The sequence below is a fragment of the Colius striatus genome, chromosome Z (genome assembly GCF_028858725.1).
Source record: "Colius striatus isolate bColStr4 chromosome Z, bColStr4.1.hap1, whole genome shotgun sequence".
In the NCBI taxonomy this organism is placed as follows: Eukaryota; Metazoa; Chordata; class Aves; order Coliiformes; family Coliidae; genus Colius; species Colius striatus.
Window position 1 is genome coordinate 22,514,825 of NC_084790.1, and position 14,984 is coordinate 22,529,808.

The 14,984-nt window shown below is 38.5% G+C and overlaps 1 protein-coding gene across 5 annotated transcripts in view; it reads right to left on the minus strand.

Annotated features, from left to right (window-relative positions):
- The window catches only part of LOC104561040 (transcription factor TFIIIB component B'' homolog), a 53,756-nt gene that overhangs the window by 20,969 nt on the left and 17,803 nt on the right, over positions 1–14,984 (minus strand). For 3 of the 5 annotated variants that reach the window (XM_062018952.1, XM_062018951.1, XM_062018955.1), the window contains exons 18-27: positions 13,714–13,945; positions 13,044–13,231; positions 12,154–12,364; positions 11,467–11,654; positions 10,726–10,927; positions 6,426–6,541; positions 5,498–5,717; positions 4,800–5,032; positions 2,020–2,236; positions 681–895 (exon numbers count right to left, since the gene is read on the minus strand). In XM_062018952.1, the coding sequence (XP_061874936.1) occupies positions 681–895; positions 2,020–2,236; positions 4,800–5,032; positions 5,498–5,717; positions 6,426–6,541; positions 10,726–10,927; positions 11,467–11,654; positions 12,154–12,364; positions 13,044–13,231; positions 13,714–13,945 (2,022 nt within the window). The remainder of the gene's footprint in view (positions 1–680; positions 896–2,019; positions 2,237–4,799; positions 5,033–5,497; positions 5,718–6,425; positions 6,542–10,725; positions 10,928–11,466; positions 11,655–12,153; positions 12,365–13,043; positions 13,232–13,713; positions 13,946–14,984) is intronic. The other 2 variants (XM_062018954.1, XM_062018953.1) reach the window with 1 other exon arrangement.

Sequence of the window (14,984 nt, forward strand, 5' to 3'; positions counted from 1 at the left end):
TAACTCTCATTCTGAGGAACACAGAAGTCACGTGCTTTTTATGTCATTGGAACATTTCCAGATCTCTTTTGCTAAACTATATTTGAAGCTCCAAACTATGATACTTTAGTTGGTCAGACTAATGTCTAGAAAGTAGAACTGTTAGATAATAAGTAATTAATCCACTCTTGTTTCTTAGATAGCAATCTCTTCAATAATCAGCTGCTTACTGCTTCCCTCCTCAAAATGATTGGCAAGACCACTTTGGGTACCAAAAGTAATTCCAAACTTCCCAAAAAAACACCCATCCTCCTTGGTAAACTGGTGGGCAAACAAATAGCATCAGAATACACTTATAGTGTGAAGTTTCTTTTTAGCTTAATCCCCAAATCCCTTTGCCTCCATATGTGTACTTCAAACTTCTCCCCTTTAAAATCAGGAATTTCTGTTGAAAGCAAAGATGGACCCTGGGACAGGCTGGTGGGAGTTCTGTTTGCATTCATTTTGTAAGAGTGCAGACAGGTTAAAAGACATATGGATATCTGCATGCACCTGGTAGAGTTCTGATGGAAGACACAAACACTTACATCCTGCATGCACTCACATAACACACTGCAGAGCTATGGCTAATAAATACATTTTTAAGACAGAAGCCAAAATCGATCAGTTGAATTTACATGTCAAAATTAGTTTTGTTTTACCTTGTGAGATTGTCTGAATATTTTTCCTGAGAAGCAGAAGGCTCAGGATTATCTTCCTGTTCTACTTGATTCTCACTCTCTGATGGTATCTCTGAAGGCTGAAGCCTACTATCCTGCTCAATTCTTTTACAAGATGTTTCTTCAGAGCATGTAAAGTTGTGTTTTCTTGCAGTCTCTGAGAAGGATGCAGCTTCTACTACGTAACTAGTGTTGTGCTGAACAGAGGAAAAAGTTATTACTGTATTAATTACAAACATTTTGGAGTGGTTATGGTGACAAAAAGTTTTTAAAGATTTTTGGTTGCTAAGCCTCTCTCCATCACTTTTGAATAATCATGGGGGACAGGTGAGGTGCCTGAGGACTGGAGAAAGGCCAATGTCACTCCAGCCTTCAAAAAGGGCAGGAAGGAGGACCCTGTAAACTACAGGCTAGTCAGCCTCACCTTCATCCCTGGAAAGGTGATGGAACAGCTTAGCCTAAACTGCAAAGTTCTTGAAAGCATGCCCAGCTGTCACCTGTTATAGCTTAGGACACTCTTCCTCATTTTCTTTATTTTCAGGCTCTACAGCAAAAGCGTCATTAGATGGTATTATCTATGGTGCCTGTGTTTCCAGTACTGTTGCTAGGTAATAGACCAAAGGCATGCTCAACTTATCAAGAGCAGCAACTCTTTGGAAGCTGTAAAGATTAATAATTTCCTAAAACTATCTATTAAAGAATAATTTGAGAGAAGGAAAAATATTTTTTTCTGCCCTGAGGACAAAATAGGAATTAAAAATTACCATAGTAGTTTGCATAGAATATCACATTAACAGAAAGATTTAAGATGTCCATGTAGGAGATAAAGAACATCTGATAAACTTGATTTACCTGTCACAACTTTAGACAGCTGAGGAACTAGTCCAGGCTAGGGTAGGTCTGTTGAGCAAATTTAAGCAGAATGTCTGAACTTTCTTCACATACATTGCAAATTATAAGTATACTTAGATGAATTTTAGCTAGTATTTGATGTTAGACAGTTGCCTTAATTTCCGTTGTTCAACAAATAATGGACTTTAAATTGTTAACAGAATTAACAAGTATTTATAATGCAGACTTCTGACTATAGATGCTCTAAGACATCCAAACTGTAAGACTTAGGACTTTGCATAAAACATTTTCAGTTTTCAGATTCCAAGTCAATTTATTCAGTGTAATTTCCAACAGTGATTTCAAAAAAACATTAATCAAATCAAGCTTTCCCAGCCATATACTGAATTTCTGTGCCATCTCCGGTTCTAAGTACTTAAACACAACAATTGAGGCATAAATTGTCTCAAAACACATTACTACCACCTACCATTGATACACCTGTTTTTTCTAACATCACAGAGTCTTCTGCATTTCTACTCTCAGCATCGTCCTCTTCTCCATTTTCACCTTCCTCAGGATAACTTCTTTTTCTAGCAACTCTCATTAGGTCTGGCCTTGGGTTCCACTGGGGTTCCCTCACTTGACGCAAAGGTTTTTTATCACTGTGTTTACTTTCTTCTCCAGAATGTAATTTATCACTGGACCTACAAAAATATTTTTCAACTTTTATTTCTCAGGAAACACAAAATACATTCTACAAGCTTGGCTTACTATCAAAAATTTAATATCTCCAGTTGGAAATAACCTTAACCATTCAGCTTTTTATTTGTTTAGCTGGTGAGGTTTAAAAAACATAAAGGAAGCAAAACATAACGTGAAAACGAGGTAATTTGCTTATTTGCAGTAGTGGACCTTTCTGATTACTTTTCGAAAAATCGTCTGAATTTTGTGAAACAAAAAGTCAGATAGTGCTGAAAGTTTCAGGTATACTAAAATTAGGCAACTATAAGAACATATTTGTTTATTCCAGTGCCCAAGGTACTATCGCTTTTTAACAGGATGGAATTCTTACATCTGTTCAAGCACATTCAGAACAGTAAGACAGAAATCTTGGGGTTTTAAACTAATGTCTTCAGAAAAGGCAAGAAGGAAGACCCAGGGAATTATAGGCCAATTGGCCACACTTTAGTCCTGGAGACGGTCATAGAACAACTAATCCTGGAAACCACTTTCAGACACATGAAAAACAATAAAGTGACTTGAAGTAGTCAGTAATTCTTAACCAATTTGATAACTTTTTGCAGTTAAACTACTGGCTTGATAGATGGAGACCAGTAGATAGCATCTACCTTGACTTCAGCAGGGTTTCTAACACTGTATCCCCTAACAACCTCATAAAGGAGCTGATTAAGTATGGGCTGGGTGAGCAGACAAGGAGAAGACTATAAACTGATTGAATGTCCAGGCTCAGAGGTTGGTGATGAGTGGCACAAAGTCCAGGTGGAGGCCAGGAACTAGGAGTGTACCCTATGGATCAATAGTGTCAAATCCTGTTCAATTTGTTCTCCAGGCTATGTTCAACATAGCCTGGATGAAAGGGCAAGGTGCACTCTCAGCAAGTTTGTAGGTGATGAAGAACAGTGAGGAGTGGCTGATACACCAAGGAGTCATGCTGTCACCCAGAGGTGACAGGCTGACGGGAACCTCATTAACTTCAAGATGGGGAAGTGCAGAGTCCTGCACCTGGGAAGGAACTATCCCAGGCACCAGTACAGGATGGAGGGCACCCAAATGGAAAGCAGCTCTGTGAAAAAGCACCTGGGTGCCCTGCTGGACACCACATTGAACACGAGCCAAAAGTGTGCCCTGCCTGCAAAAAAAGACAAAGGGTATCCTGAGCTGCATTAGGAGAAGCTTTGCTAGCAGGCTGAGGGAGGTGATCCTTCCCTCTTGTTCAGCACTGCTGAGGCCACACCCAAAGTGTTGTACTGAAGCATCCAGAATTGGTCATTGGAGATAGTCACACCAAGGGATCATAGAATCATAGAATGGTAGGGGTTGGAAGGGACCTTTAGAGATCATCTAGTCCAACCCCCCTGCAGAAGCAGGTGATCAATGGGATATCAAAGGTGAACAGATGGAAATGTTTGTCCTATGGTGAAAGGCTGAAAAAAGTAGGGACATTTCAGCATGGACAAAGACAAGGCTTGGTGGGAGTGGGTGGAGAAATTTGAGCCAGGCCTTTTCCAGCGGTGCCCATGGACAGAAGCAGAGGCAATTGGCACAAAATGAAACACAGGGGGCTCTTTCTGAGTATCAGAAAACACTATTCCACTTCGAGGGTGCCCAAGCACTGGCACAGGTTAACCAGAGAGACTGTGGAGTCTACATCTTTGGCACTATTCAGAAGCTGTCTGGACATGGTTTTGGGCAATCAACTCTAGGTGTCTCTGCTCGAAAAGGGTAGGTTGACTTGCTTCAGAGACCTCCTCCAACCTCAACAATTGTGTGATTCTGTGAAATTCTACCATCATAGACTCCAAGAAGATTGAAAGGTAAGGCCTTTGACTAGCACAAAGATGCTAGATTTCAATGTAAGTTATGGAAGAGATTTTAAGCAGAGTCTCAGAGACAGACAGAAAACAGGAATTAATTTTAGAAAACAGCAAAAGTATATTAATTTGAGTATGCTCTACACCAATTAAGACTGAGAAAAAAGTAGCTTATAACATAATCCAGAACTGTTATATGCAAATGTCTCCATCTGTCTCATATTGCATAAACAGCACCCTCTTCACCAAAGAGACACAACACTGCACACTGTTGCACAAACTTCTGCTGGAAAGAAAAAGCGATGAGACTCAGAATATATATAAAACAGCAAGCTCATTTTATGTTAATCCTATCTATCACAACTCAGCTGTGAGTGCAAATAACACTGTTTGGTCTTCCTTTTAACATTCACAGCCGTAGTACACTGTATCCTAAGAATGTATTACTAAGAAATTCAGACAGCGAAACCCTGATTACTTGCTTCTATTCCCACCTGCAAAACACCTTCTAAAAAGAAAAACAGCCTTAAGAAAAAGGTCTGTTAAAAGCTCTTATATTACCTAAGGATGCCACCTAGTGACCTTCACAGTATGCAGCATTTAACAACTGGTACAGCCCAAGGCCTACACTTCAAAAATCAAGTGCTGTTTAAAAACCTGACAAACACACAATGTTTTTAAAGAGCTTTTTTACCTTGTCAACAAGGAAATTTACCTTTCTATCGTGGCCTGAATGCTTCCTATAGCATCTGTAGACAGATGTTCTTGTTCTTCTCCTTTTCTGTGACAGTTAGGTAGTTTTGTAGAGGAACAGAGTGTTTCTGACCTCATACTTTTTGCATTTATGTCTAGATTGTCATTCTTGGCCAAATGCCCCAGAAACAAGACTTCCACGTCATCCTTAGATTTGAGAAAAAAAACCCATAATATTAGCAGAAAATACATTACCTGTGAAATAAAGCAAAGTCAGTTATGATCAAGATGTTAACTTGAGACAAAACTTTGCTTAAAAAACCTTCCAAGTAGTTCATGGCACCTATCACTGTTCCGCATTTCTATAGAGAAGGTATTTATCTAATCAAAACAGGTATTATAGCAAAAACAGACTTTCAGAGTTCAGAAAAGCCCAGCAACAGAAATATGGCATGCAGGTAACTATTCATATTTGATGAACATGACTGAAATGTCAAAGCTTAAGTGAAGTTTTCAGATTTGTTAACAGAAGTCTAAATCCATTCAATGTGTCATTAACAGAATTTTAGAAGACCTTACATTAGAGCAAAAATGTTAAAAAAGGGTGGAACTCTTAGTAGTCCAGAATTTATGCATTTAAAACATGTATGTCTTTAAAACAGCTGATGTGGGACCAAGGATCAAAAAGTATAGTCAGAAATATCTGAACAGAATTCTCACCTTTAATGAATGAGGCTCCTCAGATTCCTTTGCCACAGGCAGATGCTCTCCCTCATTTGCTTCTTCCTCAACCAGAACAGCACCTTTTTGTGCAAACAGAGATTTTTTTTCGCTGTACACTCTTGCTAGATTTGGTGTAATTCTTAAAGATCTGTTCCTTATGAACTGTCCTGGTTTCACAGCACTCAGCTTGCCTTCTTGGGAAGCAGATTTTCTATCACTAGTGAATAGAAGTGAACAAAAAACAAAAAAAAACCAAAAAAACAAAAAAAACACCACAAAAATTTATGTTGCTTGACTTTGTCGGGACAGGAAAACATCAATTCTGCATTCATTAAGTTTTGAAGCAACACATATACAAGAGGGTTAGAGACTGATAATACTGTTTTGTTTAAAATCAAGACAGTTATCTTCTTAAATATCTATTTCTCATTTTGGGTATTTAACATGTCAGAAGGAATAAAAAGATTTTTTTGTCAAAGCATTTTTAACAACAAGAAAAAAGTTGGGTCGTTAACCATACCCACATCTAAGTATTTGCAGTCCAATACATACTTCAGATCTTATTTTAACAAGAAGAACAATAAAACAGAAGAGCACACTAGGATCAATGGAAGACAGATATCTGACATTTTGCAAAATTTATATCTGCTACATATATGATTGCTGCATATGCAAATATAACCAAATAAAAGCACAGTCAAGTAGAGCTATGAGCTCACAGATCTCAAGTATGTACTAGATAAACAATGACAGCTCAACTAAAAACACTCTCTAAAAACACAGGAAAAAACTGTCTGCAGGCACTGAAAATTAAAACATTTGGGAAATATAGGTAATAATAAGGAACAAAAGAATTGACACTTGCAAAGTTTTCTCAGCATGCACCAAATGAAAGCTTTTCAAATGCAATTTTGCTGAACCTTACCTGCTTTGTTCACACAATATATTTTCAGAAATACAGGTTGCCGGAGGCACCTCTTGCTGTTCTTGTTCCTCTCTGCTCAATACATCTGATTGACAAAATACAGCTTCATTTTCACCCTTTAATTTGCAATTTAAAAAGCATGAAGAAAGAGAATCAAGCAATTTTTAAAAAAAGACATGTATTTTATAAAACACAATAAAAATAATAATAAAAAAAAAAAACACAACAGAAAAACCACAAAAAACAACCTACAGATCTTTGTGCTATTTTCCCAGTCTGAATCAAGAAAAGAATTGCGTTATATTTATTGAGGGTACTCTCCATAAGTACATAATTCAAGCAAGAAATTATAGGCAAGCAGGAACCAAAGTCTTCTTAGCCCTGGGATATCTAGAGTTCGGCTCTTAAATACTATATGCGCCCAAGTACTACAGATAACACATTCCTATTTGGCATTCAGTCAACTCTCCATTACATAGAACACTACGGAAACAAAATACTTTGGCAAAAGGAAAAATCTTTGAAAAGCAGACACTACAGAGTACAGCACAGACACACCCAAGCTATTATAACATAACTTCAGATTCAGAAGGGCTTCTTATGTCTGTAATTGCCACACTGGTTCCTCAAGGAAGCGACTCAAACACATCCCTCAGCACTCCAGGTCTTTGACAGTTTTATTAGTCTGGAGATATGCACAGCATAGAGCAGGTGTACACACATGGTCCACAGGTCAATACCCAAAGTTGAACCACAAGCATCTTGGGTAGGGGAGAGCTGACACTGTGGCACTGAGAAAGAGACTACAGATGCAATATGCTCATGCTGCTCTCCGGGAACGCAGTTCACAAGTACCCCTAGCTAGCTTTTTGAGGTTCAAATACAAAGCAAGCTACAACCACTCCAAAGACCAAGTTACTCTTACAAAGCTTGGCTATGTTTGAGATGTCTACGCAGACATGCCTACATCCGTAACATGATTCATAAGCAACACATAAAATGGTTACAGAGTTTATCACACTATAATGGCTTTTGAGGTTTTAAATACATTTAGAGTGTCTAGTAAATTACCTGTGAGGTTACAGTGTAGGTGATTGACCCAATTTACCTGTGTGAACTAGTGGAGTGCCAGGCACTGTACTGGTGAAGCCAGTAAAAAAAAAAAAATGGTCATATTAATTTGTTTTACAGAAAGATAGCTATCCTCTGTCTCTATAGTCTATACTAGATTCCTCAACATAGACTTGATTTATCTAAATATAAAAGACAAAATGGGAAAAAAAGCTAACTTTATGTGTTGCAATATAGAACATATTTTGATTTTAGAGTTTAGCTTAGATATGCATAATGTTTTTTTTCTATCACACAACCCAATCAAAATTAGATCCTCATTTTCCACATGACGTTAACAGTACATGACATACACTTCACTGATTTCAAATTCGATCAGGTCTGTGGTGGTGGTGATTTTCCACAGCAGCCCTTACAGTGCAGTGCCTTCTGTTGGTAGCTAAAAATGTGTATTGATAGCACATCAGTCTTTTGGCCACTGCAGCATCAAGGCTGTCCCTCCAGCACTCCTTCCCCCACCTTCACCAGCAGCTGTGGGTGGGCAGGATCCTGGGAGGGGCCACAGCCAGGACAGCTGACACAGGCTGATCAAGGAGATATTCCACACTATATAACATCAGCTCAGCAATATAAACTCAGGGAGAGGAGCAGGAAAGGGGAGACATTTGTAATTCACTTCTGCCTTCCAAAGCAACCTTTACATGTAATGAAGCCCTGCTTTTTGGGAAGTGGACAGATATCACTGCCGGTGGGAAGCAGAGAGTTTGTTTGCTCTGCTTCTCATGCATGTGGCTTTACTGTGCTACTATTAAACTACTTTTAACTCTACTCACACGGCTTCCATTTCTCCCCCCCCGGCTTGCTGAGGGGGGTGATGATAGAGTGGCATGGTGGGCACCTGGCATCCAGCCAGGGTCAAATCACAACAGCCTTTATGGCACCCAATGTGGGGCACGATAACAGCAGTTTTACATTAAATGTGCTGTAACTATAATAGCTACTAAGTGCAAAGCTCCTGTGTAGGTCACAGAGTCTTCCTGTTGTGATGCTTGTCTTTTGTTTTGCTACATTGAGGAACCTGCTAATACCAATACTGGCTCTGTGCTGTGCTCTGGCGTTGATAGCTTTGCTGTGCTGCAGGTGCTATTCAGTGGGAAGGATGAAGGGACCTGGGAATGAAACTGCAGTGATTGCCCCAGTAGTGAAAAAGAAGCAGTGGATAAGGAGGTCAACAGGTCCATATCATCTATTACTAGGGGAAGATGAGGAGGAAGAGGAAAGGTTAGAAGAAGCAGCTGGTCTTCAGTAACAAAATCAGAAGGAGTGTGAGAAACTGAAAAGGAAATGGAAACTACTCGTTCCGTGACCTCATCACAACTTCTAGATATGTAGAAAGATTTCAGCCACCAGCCAGGTGAGCAGATTGGTACCTGGCTGCTCCGATGCTGGGGTAACAGGGCTGATTGTCAGCAACTGAGAGGCAGAGAAGCCCAACAGCTGGGATCTCTTGCTAGAGACCAGGGAATTGATAGAGGTGTTGGAAAGAAGACCTCAATTTGCAGTCTCTGGAAATGGCTCCTCTCAGGTGCAAGGGAAGGATACCCACTCAAGGAGGATCTGGTAAATGCCCCAGGGAAGAGGACTAAAACAGATGAAGGCATCCAGTACCTGAGGGAATTAGTAGTGCTGGAAAACATCTATAATGATTTAGTTAAAACCCATATGATAACCAGTGTACATCGGCCATGCGGAGAAAGGTGATTCAGAGTGCCCCAGCTTCATATTCTAATTGCTTGGCAATGATCACTTGGGACATCCCTTTTTTCTATAGTAGCTAGCAACAGGACAAGGGGTGATGGGATGAAGCTGGAACACAAAAAGTTCCACTTAAATATAAGAAAAACCTATTTCACTATGAGGGTGAGGGAGCAGTGGCACAGGCTGCCCAGAGCAGTTGGGGAGTCTCCTTCCTTGGAGGTCTTCAAGACCCACCTGGACATGTTCCTATGTGACTTGATCTAGGTGAACTTGCTTCTGCAGGGAGGTTGGACTAGATGATCTCTAAAGTTCCCTTCCAACCCCTACCATTCTGTGATTCTAAGGTTCTATGATGTATCATTGAATATACCAACAGTGGAGAGAATATCTTCTTGGGTTCAAAACTTTGAAGAAAGCCTCTGTACCTCCTCACCACTGTGGGATAATGGCCTGACTGTTAGGGATGCCCCAAGAATTCAGTCATCCACTGCCCTGAATAGGGAAAAGGAAGCCTCAGACATATGCCATGAAGTGCACTGTCTCTTCTTGTGTGGCCAAGGAGAGGATATGAGGAAGTGGGGTGGTGAACTCACTTTTAAGCTGCAAGCCCACGTATGTGAACTAAGCAGGAAGACAGCTGTTAAGAAGGGGTCAACCAAGAAGGCTGTCAGTATAGTAGCTGCAAAGACACAAGAATATAATCAGTAATCTCCGAGACATAAAAGAACCAAAATCACCTCCTTTGATGCTGATGAGGGGACTTCAGGTCTGCAGTTGCAAGAGTCAGATAGCTAGTACTCTGATGAAGAATAGAAACAAAAGGTCCCTGCCTCCAGCCAGGAGGAGGAAAGGGATGACTGAATATACTAGACTGTGTGGGTTCAATAGCCTGGCACATGAGACCCACAGAAGTATAAGGCCTTTTGTAGACACAGGAGCGCAGTGTACATTGATGTCATCATGGTATAGAGGCACAGAATCCATCTGGATCTCTGGAGCGACAGGATTGCCAAGAATTGTCTGTATTAGAGGTTGAAGTGAGCTTAACAGGGGACAAATGGGAAAAACACCCCATTGTGAATGGTTCAGAGGCCCCCTGTTTCCTTGGCATAGATTACCTCAATGGAGGGTACCTCAAAGACCCAAAGGGGTATCAATGGGCTTTTGGTATAGCCACTGTAGATAAAGAGAAAATCAAAGAGCTTTCTAGCTTGCCTGTCCTCTTGGAAGATCCATTCGTTGTGGGATTGCTGTGAGTTCAAGAACAACAGGTACCAATTGCTGCCAGAACAGTGCACCGGTGGCAATATTGTACAAACCTGTAACACCTCAACATAACAAGTTTTGGGACTTCTTTTCATTTCAGCTTCAGGGGATGCAACCTGAATCCTCTGATTTAACTTCATAAAATAGAACTTGAAACTTCCAACCATACTTTCGAAGAAAAATTGCGTATTCTTATTAGACTTACGATGACAGTATTGGCAAGCTCATCTTTTTGCAATACCAACTGCTTCACTTCAGGCTTTTTCTCCCTCTCATTTCCAAGTATTTGTGATTCCTTCTTCCCAACAGCTCTTCCCAAATTTGGTTTGTACCTCTGGAATCTGCTCCGTGCTAATTGGACAGGTTGAAGAGATCTTTCTTTACTTTCTTCTTCAGCATTATTTTTGCTATCAATGATAAGTGAGATAGGAAAAAAAAAGAAACAATACAAAACCATGTAACTAACACAGGTTCATTATATTTTAAAAAAGAGCTGAGTTATAAAAATAAACCATGTAAACAAAGTTCTGCTGAGTTTAAGCTACAAACACAAAATTGTTTCAGCAAAAACTTCAGATCTATTTCCAAAACACAATTAACTTACTCATTGAAGGCATTAACTTACTGTCTGCCTATTAATATAAAGCCAAAGCAATTTTCACAGGATACCTCCAAAAAACAAACTAGTACTCCTGTTCTTATACAAAATGAATCTAGTATTTCAGATGATGAAAGAGTTGTAAAATGAATGCTCATTAATGTAATGTTTAGCGTAGAAATTACTGAGATTTTTGTATCACTAGTGTCAAAACTATGAGAACCGAGATTTCATTCACCTTTTTTTAATTATATTTTCTCTGCCAGTTAGCAATCCATTAGCACGATTATTTCTTTTAAAAATACTTCCATTGTTACAGTGAAGAAATAAAAGTAGCCAAACCCTTACCCTGCATTAGCAGTTGAGCCGTCATCTTGTTTAATATTCGGCAGACAAAATTTGAGCTCATCATCCTCTGATCTTGAAAATGTCTCTGGGGACTTAAAATTGGGCCTCTCAGAATCCTCCTGAGAGTCAAATGACTTCTGCTTTCCAGAAGATTCCAACGGTTGCAGGACCTTATATTTTTCAGCTTTCTGAAAAATGTGAACCCAAGAACCTGAAAAAGTCACAATACTAACCCAAAGGAGAGATTATGTCCACAAAGTTCAATACTAATCATTCTCTGAAGCTTTTCCTGCAAAAACTTCTCCACAACCGCTCACTAATTATTTCCTAACCTTCCCAGGGCAAATACACATTTATTTCTTTTAAACAAAATAGTCCAAAATATAGATTTCTTCTTTGGCATCTTCTATTACCTTCTATTAATAGTTTTCTTCACTGTCAACTCTACAAGACCACCTGAAGTCAGAAAGACATGTGGACACACAACAACAGATACAGAATGGATGCAATCTTTTTCTCGTCACGTACAACCAGGTGGAATGTACAGAATTTTTCACACAAAAAAATATTTAGTATTTGAACAAACTGTTCCAAAAGGATTGACTTTGTATTTTTAAAATAATCAGTATTTTATTTCATAAACCTAAAAGCCCAACTATAGCTAAAGAAAAAAACCCAAAGCCTTACATTTATATCAGGAAGGATATTACATTCACTGCCACATTGTGTCAAACTTTCATCCTTGCTTGTATCTTTCTGTGATAATTTATTATTTATATCCAGCACGTCTTTTCTACTAGTTGGTCTTAAATTCGGCTTTGGTCTCTGGAATCTACTCCTCAGTAGCCGAGATGATGACACAACAGTTTTCTCCTTTTCCTTCTGGGGATCAGACTCCCTACAAAAAAAAAAAGGAACAATCAAAGGCACGGGACAACAGTGGTTCCCCAAATTTCATGCATGACATAATTGTATGTAGCACTCATCAATACAGTAGCGAAGAATAAAAATCCTTAGCTTTCTTAGAGCAAAGTGACATAGTGAAAAAGGATCCAATAAAAGCACACTGAACATCACCAAAGACCTGTGTATCTTATAATAGATGAACAAAGATATCTTTGTGCCATTCCATAACAACTGCAACTTCCACTCACACTTTGAAAGGAATACAAATATTTTACAAATACCTTCTTTGGCTAATCCTGTTTAAAACTACCCAGCAGATTTACAGAACAGTTGTGTTCAGGTTTTTTGAGGGGCTTTGGGTTTCTGGGGTTTTTTTTAGAGGATACTTTAACAGGAAACCAAACCCTGTACCAAACCAAACACTATATATTACATAAGCACGCAGGAGGGATGCACTAATAGGATCAATATCGAACAGCATATAAATTTAGTGCTTTCAAGCCGTTAGGGTTTTGTTTGTTTACATCTAGTATTTGTCTTGATTAAACACTTCATTATAGATAAAATTTGGTTTTAATGCTGGAATTGAAAGTACAAGTGTAGAATACTTAGAGACATTGATGGTTTTGAACTATCCCTTCTCTCAATTAAAAAAAAAAAAATAATCTTACCCTGTATTGAACTCTGAAAGCTGTTTCAAGGCACCTGATAATTCCTTTTCACTTTCATAGCTTTCTGCTTCTGAGGACTTTCCTTGGGAACACTGCCTTCTAGGTACTGAGTTCAGTTCAGAATCTGTAGAGACATTCCCTTCTAACATCAGGCTGTGTGGCTGGGCATCTTCATGAACAACTACATCCTAAAAGAAATAAAAGTTTCACTCTTTATTAAGATGAAAGATTTGCTCAAACTCTCTTTCAGAAGAGCAGGGGGAAAATGTTTCGTTTTGTACCTTTTAGAAAACCACTCAAAAAATGTCTCTCTTGCTTCTGCACAGCCAACTAATATCAGTAGATACCTTAAAAGTAAAATTTTGTTATTTTTCTATTTAGTTTCTATCTTAAGTGGTTTCTTTTCCAGTAGACCTTTCTTCTCTGAACTTATTTTCAGATCTGGTATCACAAATAACGCAAAGTGAGGTATAATCCATGTCTCCATGGGAAGCAGAACCCAAACGCAAGCATGGGGAAATTTTATGACCATTCATTTTATTCTGAAAGAATAAACAAAGCATACAAAGTCTATGCGTCCAAACTACGCGTAAGTACCTAGATCTTACTATAGGCTTTCACTTGAGACTCAGTAAAATAGTGTGCCTAAGCAACTGCTTAAGAAACTTACATTTTTGAGGCACAGATCACTGTTTTCACCCTTGTAGGTTATCACACCTTTTCCTAATTTTCCACCTTTGGTTTTCTCCGCTTCAGGATGTTTTTCATCTGTCAAGTCTTTTTGCCTTGCAACAGTTCTTCCTAGATTTGGTTTTGGTCTCTGCAGTCTGCCTCTATTTAGAGGTGTTGGTTTCAACACACTCTGTTTGCTGTTTTCTTCAAAACCAGCTGTTTCATTAGACCTGTAAAAATACACATAATCCATAAGTATGTAACCACATCTGAAAGTGGGAGGAACCTCAGTGAAGTGGATTGTTTCTTTTCTGGTTTTTGCACAGTTACTAAGAACAGATATCTAAAATGGAGCTATGCACTACTAACTTCATTAAACAATAAAGTTAGAACTGTAGAGACAGAAAAAGCACCTGACAAGTTTAAACTTATGTTTGCCCTTTTTCTTTTTCCACTGGAGACAGGATACTACACTATACAGACATTCTCATGACCACAACTCTTCTGGTAATCCTATCTGGTCTAGAGGCAGATGGATCTAATTTAATGAAAACTTTAAAAATTACATAAAGAACTTCACAATCTTACTAACACAAAAACATCAGATGCACATTATTAAAACTGTCAGATGCTTCTGTGCCTTTTTAACCTGAGTACCAAGTTATATTGCACGTTAATGAAGGAAATAACTGCTAAAGTAATTTTCTGCCAAATTATCAAAAACAGTTTACCTCCCTCCACCCTCTTCAACTACTTTCCTTTAAAAACAAAATTTTTGTCTTTTTTTGCTGCTGTTTTTGCTTTTGTTTTTGCAGAGTGGAGGACATGTAGCTTTTTTACTTGTTTTTGTTTTGTTGTTGTTCTCCTTTTTTTTTCTTTCTTTTTTTATAATCTCTCTTGTAAAATATATTCTTCATTTTATTTCTTCCTTTTATACTACAGCTGCCATTTCTCTACTGAAAATAAATATAAGAAATACTTCTTAAGTCTGATTAAATTGCTCACATGTTGGAATTTTTTCTCCTAATACCAGACACCTAACATTTTACCACAGTTTAACAAATACATATTTCTATTGTTTAAATATCTAAACACTGAAATTAATGCACTTCAGTATTGAAGCTAGCAGAGAAGGCTTGGTTTAGTTTTCAAGAGACTAACTTTTCACGCTTTTTTTGCACTTCTCGTGACTGACACATCAGTGCTTTTTAAAAAAAAATACTCTACTTGTTTCATGCATTTAAAGATTCTCGTTCTTCCCTCAATTCT